The sequence below is a fragment of the Cyrtonyx montezumae genome, unplaced genomic scaffold (genome assembly GCF_038088225.1).
Source record: "Cyrtonyx montezumae isolate F1298 unplaced genomic scaffold, pur_monq_1.0 scaffold_6, whole genome shotgun sequence".
NCBI classification, from domain to species: Eukaryota; Metazoa; Chordata; class Aves; order Galliformes; family Odontophoridae; genus Cyrtonyx; species Cyrtonyx montezumae.
Window position 1 is genome coordinate 4,638,750 of NW_027072067.1, and position 12,649 is coordinate 4,651,398.

Below are 12,649 nucleotides of genomic sequence, written 5' to 3' on the forward strand. Positions count from 1 at the left end.
TAAAGTAAGACATTAGCCAAGATAATGAAAAGCATTTTAGAAATTAATAGCATTGCTTGGAGCTAATAAATGAGAACAACAACAAATGCATGTCTAATGTTCTCTTTGCATTACAAGCAGAATACTTGGCAGCTTGTGACTTGGTGATCCTCTCCTTGCAAAGGAAACGCTGACCTTGAGAGAGTTCCTTTACAATCAAACTAACCTGCATCTCTTGTGTCTACAATGAAGTCACACATTTCAAAGGTTCGTCCTTCTACCAAACCACGTCCATAAACTCTTGCTCGTCTGGCATCTCCTATCTCAGACTGGACCACCATGATCGTTACAGGGCTGTTTGGTACGTGGTTCCCATTCTTCTTGATGCTAACCAGATGTTCTCCTACTTCCCGTGGAATGAATGAGATACCTACAAAGCAGAGAAGTGTGACAAACTTATTCAAGTTTTAAGCACATTACACGATTATAAAGCCTTAATCACACAGAGAAATGATGTACTGAAAAAACATTCTATGCATATCAAAGTGTTGTTCTCAAGTGGGCACAAAACCATTCACATAAGCAGACAAATAGCAGTTCGGTCACAGGCTGGATTACTAACAGGAAAGGTCAGCCTGATTCACCAGCTGCACCGTTTGGTTTGACAACATCTCCTTCAGGAAAGGGTGGAAAAGCATCGAGTCATCTTAAGTACCACAGAGGAGCAGAGGAGAGGCTGCTACGCTGCGCTCAGATGAAGACTGCCAGGTCTTACCAATGTGGTTGTTGGGCAGCCTCTTCAAAAGGCAAGGCTCATCACGACCTGAGGGGGCTTTAATGCTGGCTGTTAGGAGACTGAGATCAGTCTCATTGATATCCAACAAAAACTCAGCAGCAGAACCAAGCTTAACCTGGGACCGTCTTCTGTTATCATCTGTGGAAACAAAGAGAAACGAGTCAGAAAAATTAGTAGGTTAAATGCAGAACAAGTTGGAGGACTTCACTTTCCTGGCACAAACCAGGCCCTCCATGCTACCAGAGGTCAACTTTCACTCTTACACGCTTCTAGAAGTCTAAACTTCACACCTGTAATCTTGGCTGTGAATGGACTGCCCGGGATGTGCTTGTCGTTGTACTTGACCAATATGCTGTAGTTCCCAGGCAGAGTAGGCAGGTAGGTGACAGTGCACGTCCCATCTTTGTTATCGATGCAGCTGATCTCTGCTTTGGAAGGTCCTTCAATAGCCAAGTCCAGTCCACCTAGGAAACAAGGAAAACAGCAGTTCTGTAAATCTTCACGCACATCAAGACCCAGGACATTTAAAAAGGAAGATTCAGAACATGGTGCTGGAAGTACAGTTCAGATTTACCTCTTTAAAGGAGAGCAGCAAAGAGCTCAGGCCAACTCACCGAGGCCACAACTCTATTCAATCTGTTGGATTTACTTAACAGCAATTCTAGATCAAGATGTCATCTGCTAGACCTAATTTGCCTTCAGTTTACTTTTAATCAAGTGAATCATTTGCACTCTATACCACGTTTGAACCTAGTGTTCTCGAGAAGAAGTAATAAAACAATTTTTACTGCTCATGCAATGCAGCCTGACAAAGGCTGTTTTTGCATTACATTTGCACAAGTCATTGTTCACATCATACCAAAGATTCGTATTTGAACAAACCAATGCAAACTATGCTTCAAATTAACGCTGACCCACATCACACTTCTTAGAAGTTCCTGGTTTAGAGGAGGGTGGGCTTGAAGAACAGACTTACCCTCCTCTGCATCTTCCGTGACAATGGTAAAGGTTGCTGGTTTATTGGCAACCCCGTAAATGAGGCCAGGCCCATAAGCAGACACGCTGCCGCTGTTTGGATAATTCACATAGAACTGCAGAGGGCTCTCTAAAGAAAAAGAAAACAATAATCACTGTAAGGATTAGTGGCCTGGGCTACAAGAAAGAAATAGGCACCGAGCTGCTCTGACCCAGCGGGATCTTACGCTTATTCACAGCCACATTCTCCAGTGCTATTCTCACCAGCTGGTATTTGAAGAACCTTGACACCGCTCTAGTGCACTTCAAAATGAATATGCCTCTCCTTTCATCTTCAAAAAATACTGCTCCACAGCTTAGTCATGACAAAGCGCTACTCCAATTACCACAGATAAGCTTAAATGATGTTGTAAAGGGTCTTACTCATCACCAGTTTATATTTAGCATGTTAAATCAGAGCATGACTCAGAGAAGCAGTCTCTCGGTTCAGATACTAATCATGAATCTGGTCAGCTCAGAATTAAGAGCGAGTGCTGCACATCGCCTGACTCAATGAACCTGAACTAGCACATCTGAAGGGCATCCAGAAATGCATTTGCCAGCCTCAGATTAGTAAAGCTGGCGCGCAAGAACAAGAAGTACAGTCACCAACAGCCAGTAATAGCTTCAAAAAAAGGCAAAGAAAGCTTCCAAGTCCAAAGCTAGATGTTGCAGCTGAGACAGAAGCCAGCTTGATTCATGACAGCCTTTGAGAAGGAAGCACTGAGGCACAGCATCCCCCTGGCCAGGCATGGGACAATGGCCTCACGGAGCCAGTACGTCAGACAGTTTGGAACTTAGAAGTGCTACAGCCAAATGGAGTACTGAAGCAGCACTATGCATCTCGTTATCTGAGCTCCCTGCTTCAGCCACTTTCCGTATCCCAGCAGTACCAGCAGCCCTGTTAAGGCAGTGCTGGCAGTACTCTGCCCCATATCTGCACACCATGCCACGGAGCTGCCTGTTTCCCCCATGCCTGTGGGGCAGCCTGAGCTGCCAGGGGGGCAGAGTGCCAGTGGTGAGCTGCAAGAGCTGGGGAACTAAGGACAAAAGAAGAGAAGAGAAAGAGAATGAAAGGCAGTGTGGTTTCCTTTTGTACAGAAGCAGCCAAGAAGAAAGAAAGATTACAGCATAGCATGCGTGTGTGTTTTATTTTACTGCGCTGAGATGGAAAGAGTAACCATAGTGTTTTAGCCACTCAGTTCTCTCTACAGATCGTAGCTTTTATGCCAATGCAGTTCTACGGATAAACACGTACCGTAACTATTAGTTTTGCTGAGCAACAAGGCCATAAATTTCAACCCCCCAAAAGATGGTAGTTAGAAAATTGTACATTTCTTCTCCATAGTAGAATGCCACAAAAGCTAGCTTCCAAAACCAAAATCCATTTTAAGCCTGGCTGGTACTATTAAACCACAATGGAAGCTCACATGTGCCTGCACTTACTCCTTTGCTTTAGTTTTTCAACTGACTGCATGCAGACAAACTGCTGCTGAGTGCTACGATGTCCCAGGCAGCTCCTGCAGCAGTGCTACAACGAGGCTACAGAAACCTCAGCAGGGAAACGATGTCAGCAGGACACAGCTCTGTGAGCCACCTGCTTTGTCAGACTCACCTGGGATGTGATTTCCCATGTATTTTATGTGCATCTCATGCAGCCCCACTTCTGTAGGAGCGTATCTCACTGTTACAGTGCCGTCCTTGTTATCCACAATGTCTGGTGTATCGGTCTTTCCAGAGGGCATGTGTACCTCACCTACAGAAAGGCATCGTGTGAGCCACAGAAGGAGAAACTGCCTGCTTGCCCTCTCCCACCCACAAAGAATTGTCTAGCCGTTTTAAACGAGCAATTGTTAAACTACTTACCCACAGGCACAAACAGGAGACTAATGGGAACACTAAACAGACATGTTTTCTACTAAAGCTACATGAATACAGCACAGCAGTAGACATCTGGCAGGCAGTTCTGTGACCTTACAAACTCCACAGGCAGGGCTGCTGGCTGCAGCCACTGACATTTGCAAGGCAAGCCCCAGGAAGAAAGGCACTGATGTGCTTCACTGCAAGATGCTCTCCCTCTGCAATCAGGGACAGTGCATGGCTTGGGGTGGGACTGCTGAGCTAGAGCAAGAGCACCCAGCCAACATGTGCAGCTTAGCACAACAGGGTGCTGCCAAGTGATGCCTGTGCAGAGGAATCATTGGAAAAAAACACTAAGATTCTTTAGTCCAACTGCTCAGAAGGCTCAGTTGTGTTGGAGAAGGGACACAGTGGGGTTGAGGAGCAGATTTTTTTTTGCAGCATCTGCACAAAATACATAGAAAGCCAATCAAGGATGTGCATAGCTGCTCTGGAGGGTAAAAATTAGCAGCAGGTCCTGCACTGCAGTACTTCCTAGCCCAGCCCAAGGGCTGTGGCAGCACCAAGAATTCAGACTATCACGGGCGTATCCCACTCAAACCCCAGTGGATGCCACTTGATGTGAAATTAAGCAACTAAGCTCCTGGCATAATACAGTTCTCCTCCACATGCTATGATCTCGACCACACAGACTGCTAGCTGCAAGAGGACAAACAAGCTCACAGAGGGGAAAGCCTCCCCGAGAAGCTCCACATTCACTGGTACCTGTTATTTCTCCTTTCCTTACAGCAAAGGGGATAACCATATCGAAGGGCCGGAATCCCATGCCGTTCATGTCACCAACTGGCACGTAAGCCTCTTCTGTGACCTGCAGGAAGCACAAGGCTCGATCACAACACAAAGGCAGCACAAGGGAGCTGAGCACTGAGCCACTCCACTGTGAGCAGAAGCAGGACAAGGCGCGGTGATTATGGCGGTCAGCAGCCACTGGCCAGGGCCCAACTAGAGCACCCCGTCAAGCTTTCCTCCATAACACCACCACATGGCACAGCACAGCAAATCAGACACGGTGCGGATGGAAGGCATGCTGGAAAAAAGTGAGCGGTCAACATGGAACAAGAGCGTGGGAGACAACGCAGCAAACACAAGACCCAGAGTGGCTCCATCGGAAAGGATTTAGTTGCTTAAGGCCTGGAAGAGAAAGTGATTTGAATGTGGCAGAGTGATTGCAACACAAAACTGACAAAAGAAACGAGTTTCACAATGCGACTCTGGACTCAAGACACGGTGCTATTTTACTGGGAAAACAGAGCGATGCGGTCAGGTTGCTTTTGCCAACAGGAGACATTGCAGAAGTAGAAGCTGTAGGTGTAATGATCCTCTTCGTGTTTAGGATGTTACTGAGAGTTTACTTGGAGACTCCCTTCAAGCAGCATGGAAAAAACAGGTCTGGATTCCGAGAACAATTGATCAAATAGAAAGAATGAATACAACGACCAGAAAGAATCAAGCAGTCCCAATAAGCAGGCTGTCATCTGAAATGGAACACAGATGGGGGAAAACAACCAAAAAAGAAGTAAAAATTGTGTACCCAAGGGCGGAATCCGGGGGGGGATGCACCCACTGTCTCCTGCGACCGCACAGCAGCATCATCTGCATCTACAGCCTGGTTGGTGGTAAAGGTAGGTTAGCATTGCTCCCATCAGCACCCCTCGTGTTTCACACAGCGTGAACTGCCTGCTGCTGGGCAGCTTCCTCCCACCGCCCGCACCCACTGGGGACATCAGGGGAGAACGTCACCCATAAGCCAAGGGACACCTCTGGGAGGCTGGAGGGAAGCAGGGGGGCAGCGCCTATGCTTGGGTGGAACTGAGCCCCAGAGACGACTCCTTACAGGTCTGGCAGATGGAGGGAGGTGAGAGGCTTAGGCCTAAGACTCTCTGTGCACAACCCAGCCCACGCTCAGCCACAGCCCCCGCTACCCTTCTGCATTTTGTTTCCAAGCTTTTGCTCAAAGGGCTTCTGTGAGCGCTCAGAGGCACCTAGTTTGCTCCCAGCAACACACGGGGGTTTTGTTTGCTAAGCATGCTGAAGGACTGCATGTGGGAAAGGATATAATTAGGAAGGGAATTTGGCTGTAACACTTTAGCGAGCTTTTGCAAATCATTTTTAAGTGTGAGCTAACAGCCCGCTTCCCTGGGATCTGTCAGCACACTGTTTCTTACTTTGGGGTCAACGTTATAGAGTGAAAGACAGATAAGTCAGAGCACCGTAGCCGACAACAGTTGAAATAATTGATCTTAGAGGTTGATTATAACCACTCTTAAATCGTTTAGAAAAACAACTACGTGCTCAGGAAATGAAATATTTTGATGAGAATAGCCAAGTTTTCACCCTCCAATGGCTCACCTAACTGCTCAAAATAAGCTCTGTGAGTAACAAGGACTCATTAGCTCCTGCTGGTCTAATAAACGCCTACAGAAATTAACCTATCACTGAACAAAACGTGGAAGCAGGAATCTGAGTGGGAGGTATTTCTGAGCAGAGCTGGCTTACCATCACAGTGAAAGGACTGTTGGGAATGTCCACCCCACCGAAGCGGACGTAAATCACGTAGGTTCCTGGTTTGGCAGCAGTGTAGAAGATATCGTAAGTCCCGTCCTCGTTTTCAACAACATCTGCCTCAGCTTCTGTCCCATCTGGCGTCAGGACAGTGCACGTCACCTTTCCCTTCCCTGCTGATTTGGCATCTACCACAAAACCAACCTCCTCACCAGTCCTCACCGTGGGTGCGATTCCAGGACCTGCAAGGCAAGTTTTGGGGCAGCAGTCACTCAGAGGGCAGCCTCGGGACAGGCAGCCCAGCACCAAGCACCCCACGACACGCTGGGGAGCTGCACGGCAGGGACGCTCGCAGTGGGCACAGTAGCAGCCAGGGCCACATCTCCTTCCAGCGAGCCATTTTCCACTGTTCTGCCACACGTCCAAAAAAAACCATGAAACAATGCCCAAGTCGAGCAGATCCAGCCTGAGGAACACTGTGTTTAAATGAGAGCTATTAACTCGTATTTGCAGTGCGTATTTGATACTCGTGCTTTGGAGCACCGCTTGTTAGTGGGTAAATGGCTCGCTTTCAGAGGGCAACAAACCTGCCATTTTAATACCTGAGCAGCATTCCAGCATCCACTCCTACAGAGATTGCATTTCAGCTTTGCAGCTGAGAGTCAAAGGCACTTCTTGGAAATGGGAAATTGAAGCTGGCATCTAAGAGGAATTGCCATTACCGTTATTATGAATAGTTAGCAACTTGAGTTACTTGGAACTGTATCAGACCGAGCCATTAAGGCCTCTTTTAAACAAATCTGGAAGCAGAGGGGATACCTGCCGCTCTGTTTTTTCCATTGCGCCAGGAACATATTTCTAGTTTAAACAGGCCTGAGAGCAGCCAGCTGCTGGCCTGACACTGGGTAAACTCTCAAGCACAGTTCAGGTCGGTACAATGCCCACTTCTCACGGGTCTACAACTGCAGATTAAGTTTCCCTGTTCAATGTGGCCTCGCCCAATTTATTTATTTCTAAATCCTGGACGTAACGTTCAGTGATGTTACCCTAACTAGTTCCTACCCGTCCTGCTCCTTCCCACAGCCTCTGGCTGGCTGGGAGGTGGCAGCAGGCCACAGTGGCCCAAAGCTGCATGGTGACCACCTGGGCTGAGACCAGGAGTAAGGGATGTTGCTATAAACGAGCTCCAGTGGCACCACAGCTGTAATCCCTTCTCTCTATCGAGGCACAGATTTTTTGAGCTGTAGTAACTTCCTAGTCTTGAAGATCCCTCTTTCAAAAGTCCACCTTTACCCTGGCCAACCCTAATCAGACAGAAAGGCAGCAGAAAACACTATCAGTAATACCCAGCCTGAACAGGATTTGCTAGTCTTGAAGCACACAGCCAACCACTTATACCCCCAGCATGAATTCTGCTCTTGCTCACAATGAAAAGCTTCTCGCAATGCTAGCAGTGGAAGCAGCGTGAATGCAGCAAACATGTGCAGATGTGTTAGTTTTAAATCAACCTCACTGCAACTCTCCACAGAATTTACCTAGGCCAAAACAAGCATCAAACTTCAGTTGCATCTGGCTCTTTATAACAGCACCCCAGGCAGTCTGAAAGATTTTGCTGGAGACTACAAGAGATTCTTGTTCACCCGCGGGGTGGAGAGCTCTTTATCTTTATGAAAACCCCTCTTGTAAGAGCAGCCAGATTACATAAGTCTCTCACGTGTTCTACTATGGCTAGCCCCTTGTGCTTTTTCTCCCTTCAAATTCACACTTTTGCAGAATTCACTCTCAGACAGTGCACAGGGGGCACGTGCAGCCTGTCACAGCACAACCCTCTGGCAGCAGCTTTACACCACGCAAACAACAGCAGCAGACCCCAGCAAACACACCTGTGGCCAAACACTTGCTGGCATCCCCCGCTGGAGATGCCCGAATTCGGTAGGGAGAGGATGGGATGTCATCCCCCCCGTACTTCACGCCGATGGTATAGCGGCCCGTTTTGTCAGGAACATAGGTCACTGTGTACGTGCCATCCTTGTTGTCATGAATGTCCACTCTCTTAGGCTTGCCCTCTTGGTCCTGAGGAAAGCAAAGCAGAAGATTTAGGCACTCTGAAGTCCGTTAGGTTTCCCTTCAGCAAGACAGCAAACCTGCTCACGCTGACACCTAGATGGTCTCAAAGAGGTCCAGAAGTGAATCACCAGGAATGGACTAATAGAAGCAAAAAGGTGTCAGACTACTGTAACATAATCAGGGCTAACAGCAACAGCTCTTTAGGTAATACCAAGCAATGCTCCTCAGTGAGGCACCCAGCTCCTGAGACCTTGCAAAGCCTGCAGTTAGAAGCAGGCCTATGTAATCCCTTCAGCTACCATTTCGACACTGAATATAAGGATCTGTGCTTTAGCATCAAGATTTCTTATCTAAAACCACAATCAGCACTGTGCAAAATATTTCTGAAGAAGCAACCCCCAAGCTTTCAGAGCAACTTATCAGCTGCAAAGCATGAAGCACTCTGGAAGGCCTTCCAGGTTACTCACACAGGGAGCTACAAGTTGATACCTTCCTATAATATATGATATACTGTACCCTGGGCAGTTAAAAAGTTCCAAAGCACTTGAGATTTCAGGTCCAGCATGAAAGAGCTTGCTCCTTCCAGAGAAACATTTGATATTCAAGAGTTCAGAACCAGAAATTGTAGCAAACACAAGCATTCCCACCACACAGGGCTTGTAGAACTTGATCTTCAAAGCAGCAGTCATGCTGGAGCTCTGATAAGTAATACCGATCCTTCAAGAGCACACTTGCACTCCAGAATAAAGCCAGTCACTCTGCAGCACCCTGAGCAGACAGGATTGCACGGGAGCAAGAATGCAGAACAGCAAGTACAGCCACCATGCCACAACCTATGCATGCCAGGGCTGAAAAATGTGCTTTACAGCCCGCTAAACAGACTGTTCCACAGAGGATCCAGAGACCAAGAATCAGAAACTTCAGGGAAAGCAATAGCTAATCTGAACAAAAACACTCATGTAGTATCTCTTTAATTGGCTTATGACTTTGAGCAAACTTAAAACTTTTTTAATTTCTCACCACACCATGCCCAGTGTGGATGTTCCAATGTGAGCTGGCTGCACCACGCTGACAGGAGGCTGCCTCCATTTCAAATCCCATCATTTCTGTAATCCTGTAAGAAGCTGTGCTCATCTCATTTGGATAATTTGCAGAGCATAAGGTTAATTCTGAGCCAAATATAGTACAGAGGACGACTAAGGCAGAGGTTTCCTGCATGGCTTTGCAGTTACTCACAGTTATCTGCACAGTGAGAAGTCCCTGCCCAGCATCTTTAGCATCCACAGCAAACTCCACAGGCAGGCTGGCCGGTATGCCATAGGAACTGAGACCTGGTCCACTCGCTGTCACTTTACTGGCATCATACGTAGGAAGCACTTTCACCTTGAAGGGACTGAAAGGGTAACTCATTAATGCTTTCTACTCCTAAATCAAGGTCGACCATTACTGCAGTACACACTGGACAGGTGGATGACACAGCAGGCACTGGCACTGCTTCCAGCTTTACCTGAGCTTTTAGCATATGCCCAGCCTATCCATGAGATACAATCAGTCACAAACTCTTCAGACTATGCATGTTTATCCTTAGTACCTTACCTGCGAGGAATCTCTTCGTCAGCATATCTGACAGAGATCATATATGGTCCCTCCTGTGTAGGGGTGTACACCACTGTGTGGGTGCCATCTCCATTGTCTACAACATTAACCGGTTCCACAATTCCTACAAAAGCAACAGATAACTTTCTCAGCTGGGCCACTAAAATTCAGCTCCTCATCAACCATTTGCTGCACGAAGCTCCGAGATGTTCTGCTGATTTACAGTCTGCAAAAAGCTAGATTTTGGGTGATTTTTAAATTTTGTTTTGTTTTTCTAATGAAGGCAGAGGGCATGGCTCCCCTTATTTTGTATTCAAGAGCCATCAGTTTAAGACAGATCTGTCATCCACTGCTCTTTGACTTCCTATCTTATTGTGAACACAAGCTAGCATGAAAATACTGAAGAAAAATCTGCTTTTCCACATAAGCCAGGTCCAGAGCAATTGCTCAAAATACATTAAAGGTCCTCCCAGAAAGAAAATGAGTATGTAATGGTTACAACTGCCTGAACTGTCATTTACAAGATTACATACTGAGATGCACTGCACAGAGTTGAGCCTTAAAGCCAGTAAGTGCATAGCATTTACCAATTTGAGTCTTTCACAATCAGGTGTTAGGAAAGGCAGGCTCACTGCCTAGACAGGAGAGCCCTGCAAGCTGCCAAAGTTCTAAGAAAGCAGGATCAATTATTTCAATTTGTATTAAGCTAAATCTACTGCAGATTGTATGACATATCAGCACAGATCACACAAAGCAGTCTGCAATTACAAGTTGGCTTGAAAACACAGGAAGGATTAGCAGTATAGCAAGTGCAGAAGAAATGTACAGTTGTCATGGAAAGCTGTAAAGGAAGCACAGTTTGCTCCCACTCCCTCAGACGATTCTTGCTGTTATTGCCAGTTAGATTTCAGAGAGCCAAAGCTGCCATTAGTTAGTGAGAGTTCAAACCTGTTGCAGTGTCACCCTTTGGGTCACCCTTAAGAAAATCCGAAATGCTTTTCAATGGAGAGCGCCATCCCTGGGAATCCGTCTCATCCACTAAAATTAAACAACTGTTACCTGGGGGGCACTCACACAGGGTGTCCTGACCCTGAGGCAATGAACTGGCTCTCGCCTGCTAGCAAGGAGCTGAGAGAAAGGACCAAGTAGCATCAGCACCCCTGCAAGCAGGGCCAGGACCATACTCCCCACCCCAATGCAGATGGAGCGCTTTGGTTCTCACCTCTGGGTCCGGCCACCACCACCTCCAGGGGTGCCACTCCTGCCTTGCTGGTGTCCACAGTAAAGGACTGTGGGATTTTGGCTCGAACAGCTGTTCCCAGGCCTGGCCCTGCAATCTTCACCTTGCTGGGATCCACAACATCCTTCACAGGAACCTTGAAAGGACTGCCTGGAAGTTAACAGAGAAGGAACAGTTACAGGAAAATGCCCACACGAATGCAAATGGTTGGCTCTGGCTTTGGGACTGAGCCTCTATCATAGCACAGGCACTTCTGTGGTACTCGAATAAGACAAACTACAGATAAAAGACAGCACCAGCTCAGCCTACACTATGCACTAAATCAACAAAGAATGAAGTCTCTGAGGCACAAGCAACTAATGAAAACACAGGCACTCACTTCCTTCACATTTTATCAATTTCAATATGTTGATAAATAAAAGAGGGCCGACGGGACAGAATCAGCTCCCTCTGAATGTCTGGGAAATGATACCTAGATGTATGCTGTATGGCAGTGTTTAAGCACACACTGCAGCAAAACGTGCCTGGCATTTAGGAGCATTAATTACTGGTCTCGAGAAAAACATCCTTCTTCTAATTGTAAGCTGCTGTTTGCCAGATGTATCTGGAACATTGCTTAAACCACTTCAGCTTTACATCCAGTGCAAACATGCACAGACAAATGCTTGTTTTCAGAACAGTCACTGCTCTTTCTGCACTGATGGAAACTTGCATTTTATGTAACCCCCATGATAATATATGCTTAATATATTGCCAGTTCCCATGACAATATGCATTTAATATAATCTCCATTAGACTGTTTTACTGCAGAACAGTCTTGGACACATCCACAAATGAAAGGGCTATTTTCTTAACCCAACAAGTTGTGCACTACTGAAGTCATGCCCCCCCTGCCCCAGCACAACCAGAATGGGCTGTATCAGTTGTCTGCCAAAGCTAGTGGCCCTTTTCCTACCTCACCTGTCTGGACACACTCTTTTGCTCCTCTCACCCTTTATTCCCAGAAAAAAAAAAAAAACAGAACAGAACATCAAAACCTCAACATCCCCCAAGCAAGAGCGAGGCACAGCAAAGGCACCAGCTCAACGCCTTGCTTCCTTTGAAAGCCACTGAACAAGAGTTCTTACCAGGAATATGCTCTCCCCCATATGTGATATTGACATCGTAGTCTCCTGGGACATAAGGAACGTACTCGGCACTGCAGCTCCCATCCTTGTTGTCCTTACAGCTGATTTTAGACTCTGAAGGTCCCTCAACAGTTATTCCAAGGCCACCAATTCCTGCCCCTCTGCAAATGAGAAAGGCACGTTGTTAGAATTACCCATATGCAGCAGTAGCTTCACAGCACTCATGCTACATTTCTGCCCTTACTGGAAAAGCAGCAATCTGAGTTCTGATGCCCAGCCTTTAGTGTGCTCTGGAAAGCAAAGCAGCTCAGCACAACCTCACTCACATTTCCCAGAATTTCATCCTCAACCATTATCAGCTCAATCTCTGCAGAACAGAGAGCTCACTAACCTATGAGGTAGCAAACA

The 12,649-nt window shown here is 46.8% G+C and overlaps 1 protein-coding gene across 5 annotated transcripts in view; it reads right to left on the minus strand.

The window, feature by feature from the left end:
- FLNB (filamin B) overlaps nucleotides 1–12,649 on the minus strand; it is a 65,160-nt gene that overhangs the window by 10,552 nt on the left and 41,959 nt on the right. For 2 of the 5 annotated variants that reach the window (XM_065749750.1, XM_065749748.1), the window contains exons 24-36: nucleotides 12,242–12,402; nucleotides 11,097–11,264; nucleotides 9,875–9,998; nucleotides 9,515–9,671; nucleotides 8,095–8,284; nucleotides 6,206–6,453; nucleotides 5,241–5,315; nucleotides 4,415–4,517; nucleotides 3,405–3,545; nucleotides 1,752–1,880; nucleotides 1,066–1,239; nucleotides 755–913; nucleotides 206–409 (exon numbers count right to left, since the gene is read on the minus strand). In XM_065749750.1, the coding sequence (XP_065605822.1) occupies nucleotides 206–409; nucleotides 755–913; nucleotides 1,066–1,239; nucleotides 1,752–1,880; nucleotides 3,405–3,545; nucleotides 4,415–4,517; nucleotides 5,241–5,315; nucleotides 6,206–6,453; nucleotides 8,095–8,284; nucleotides 9,515–9,671; nucleotides 9,875–9,998; nucleotides 11,097–11,264; nucleotides 12,242–12,402 (2,033 nt within the window). Of the gene's footprint in view, nucleotides 1–205; nucleotides 410–754; nucleotides 914–1,065; nucleotides 1,240–1,751; nucleotides 1,881–3,404; nucleotides 3,546–4,414; nucleotides 4,518–5,240; nucleotides 5,316–6,205; nucleotides 6,454–8,094; nucleotides 8,285–9,514; nucleotides 9,672–9,874; nucleotides 9,999–10,822; nucleotides 10,913–11,096; nucleotides 11,265–12,241; nucleotides 12,403–12,649 lie in introns of all 5 variants that reach the window. The other 3 variants (XM_065749752.1, XM_065749749.1, XM_065749751.1) reach the window with 3 other exon arrangements.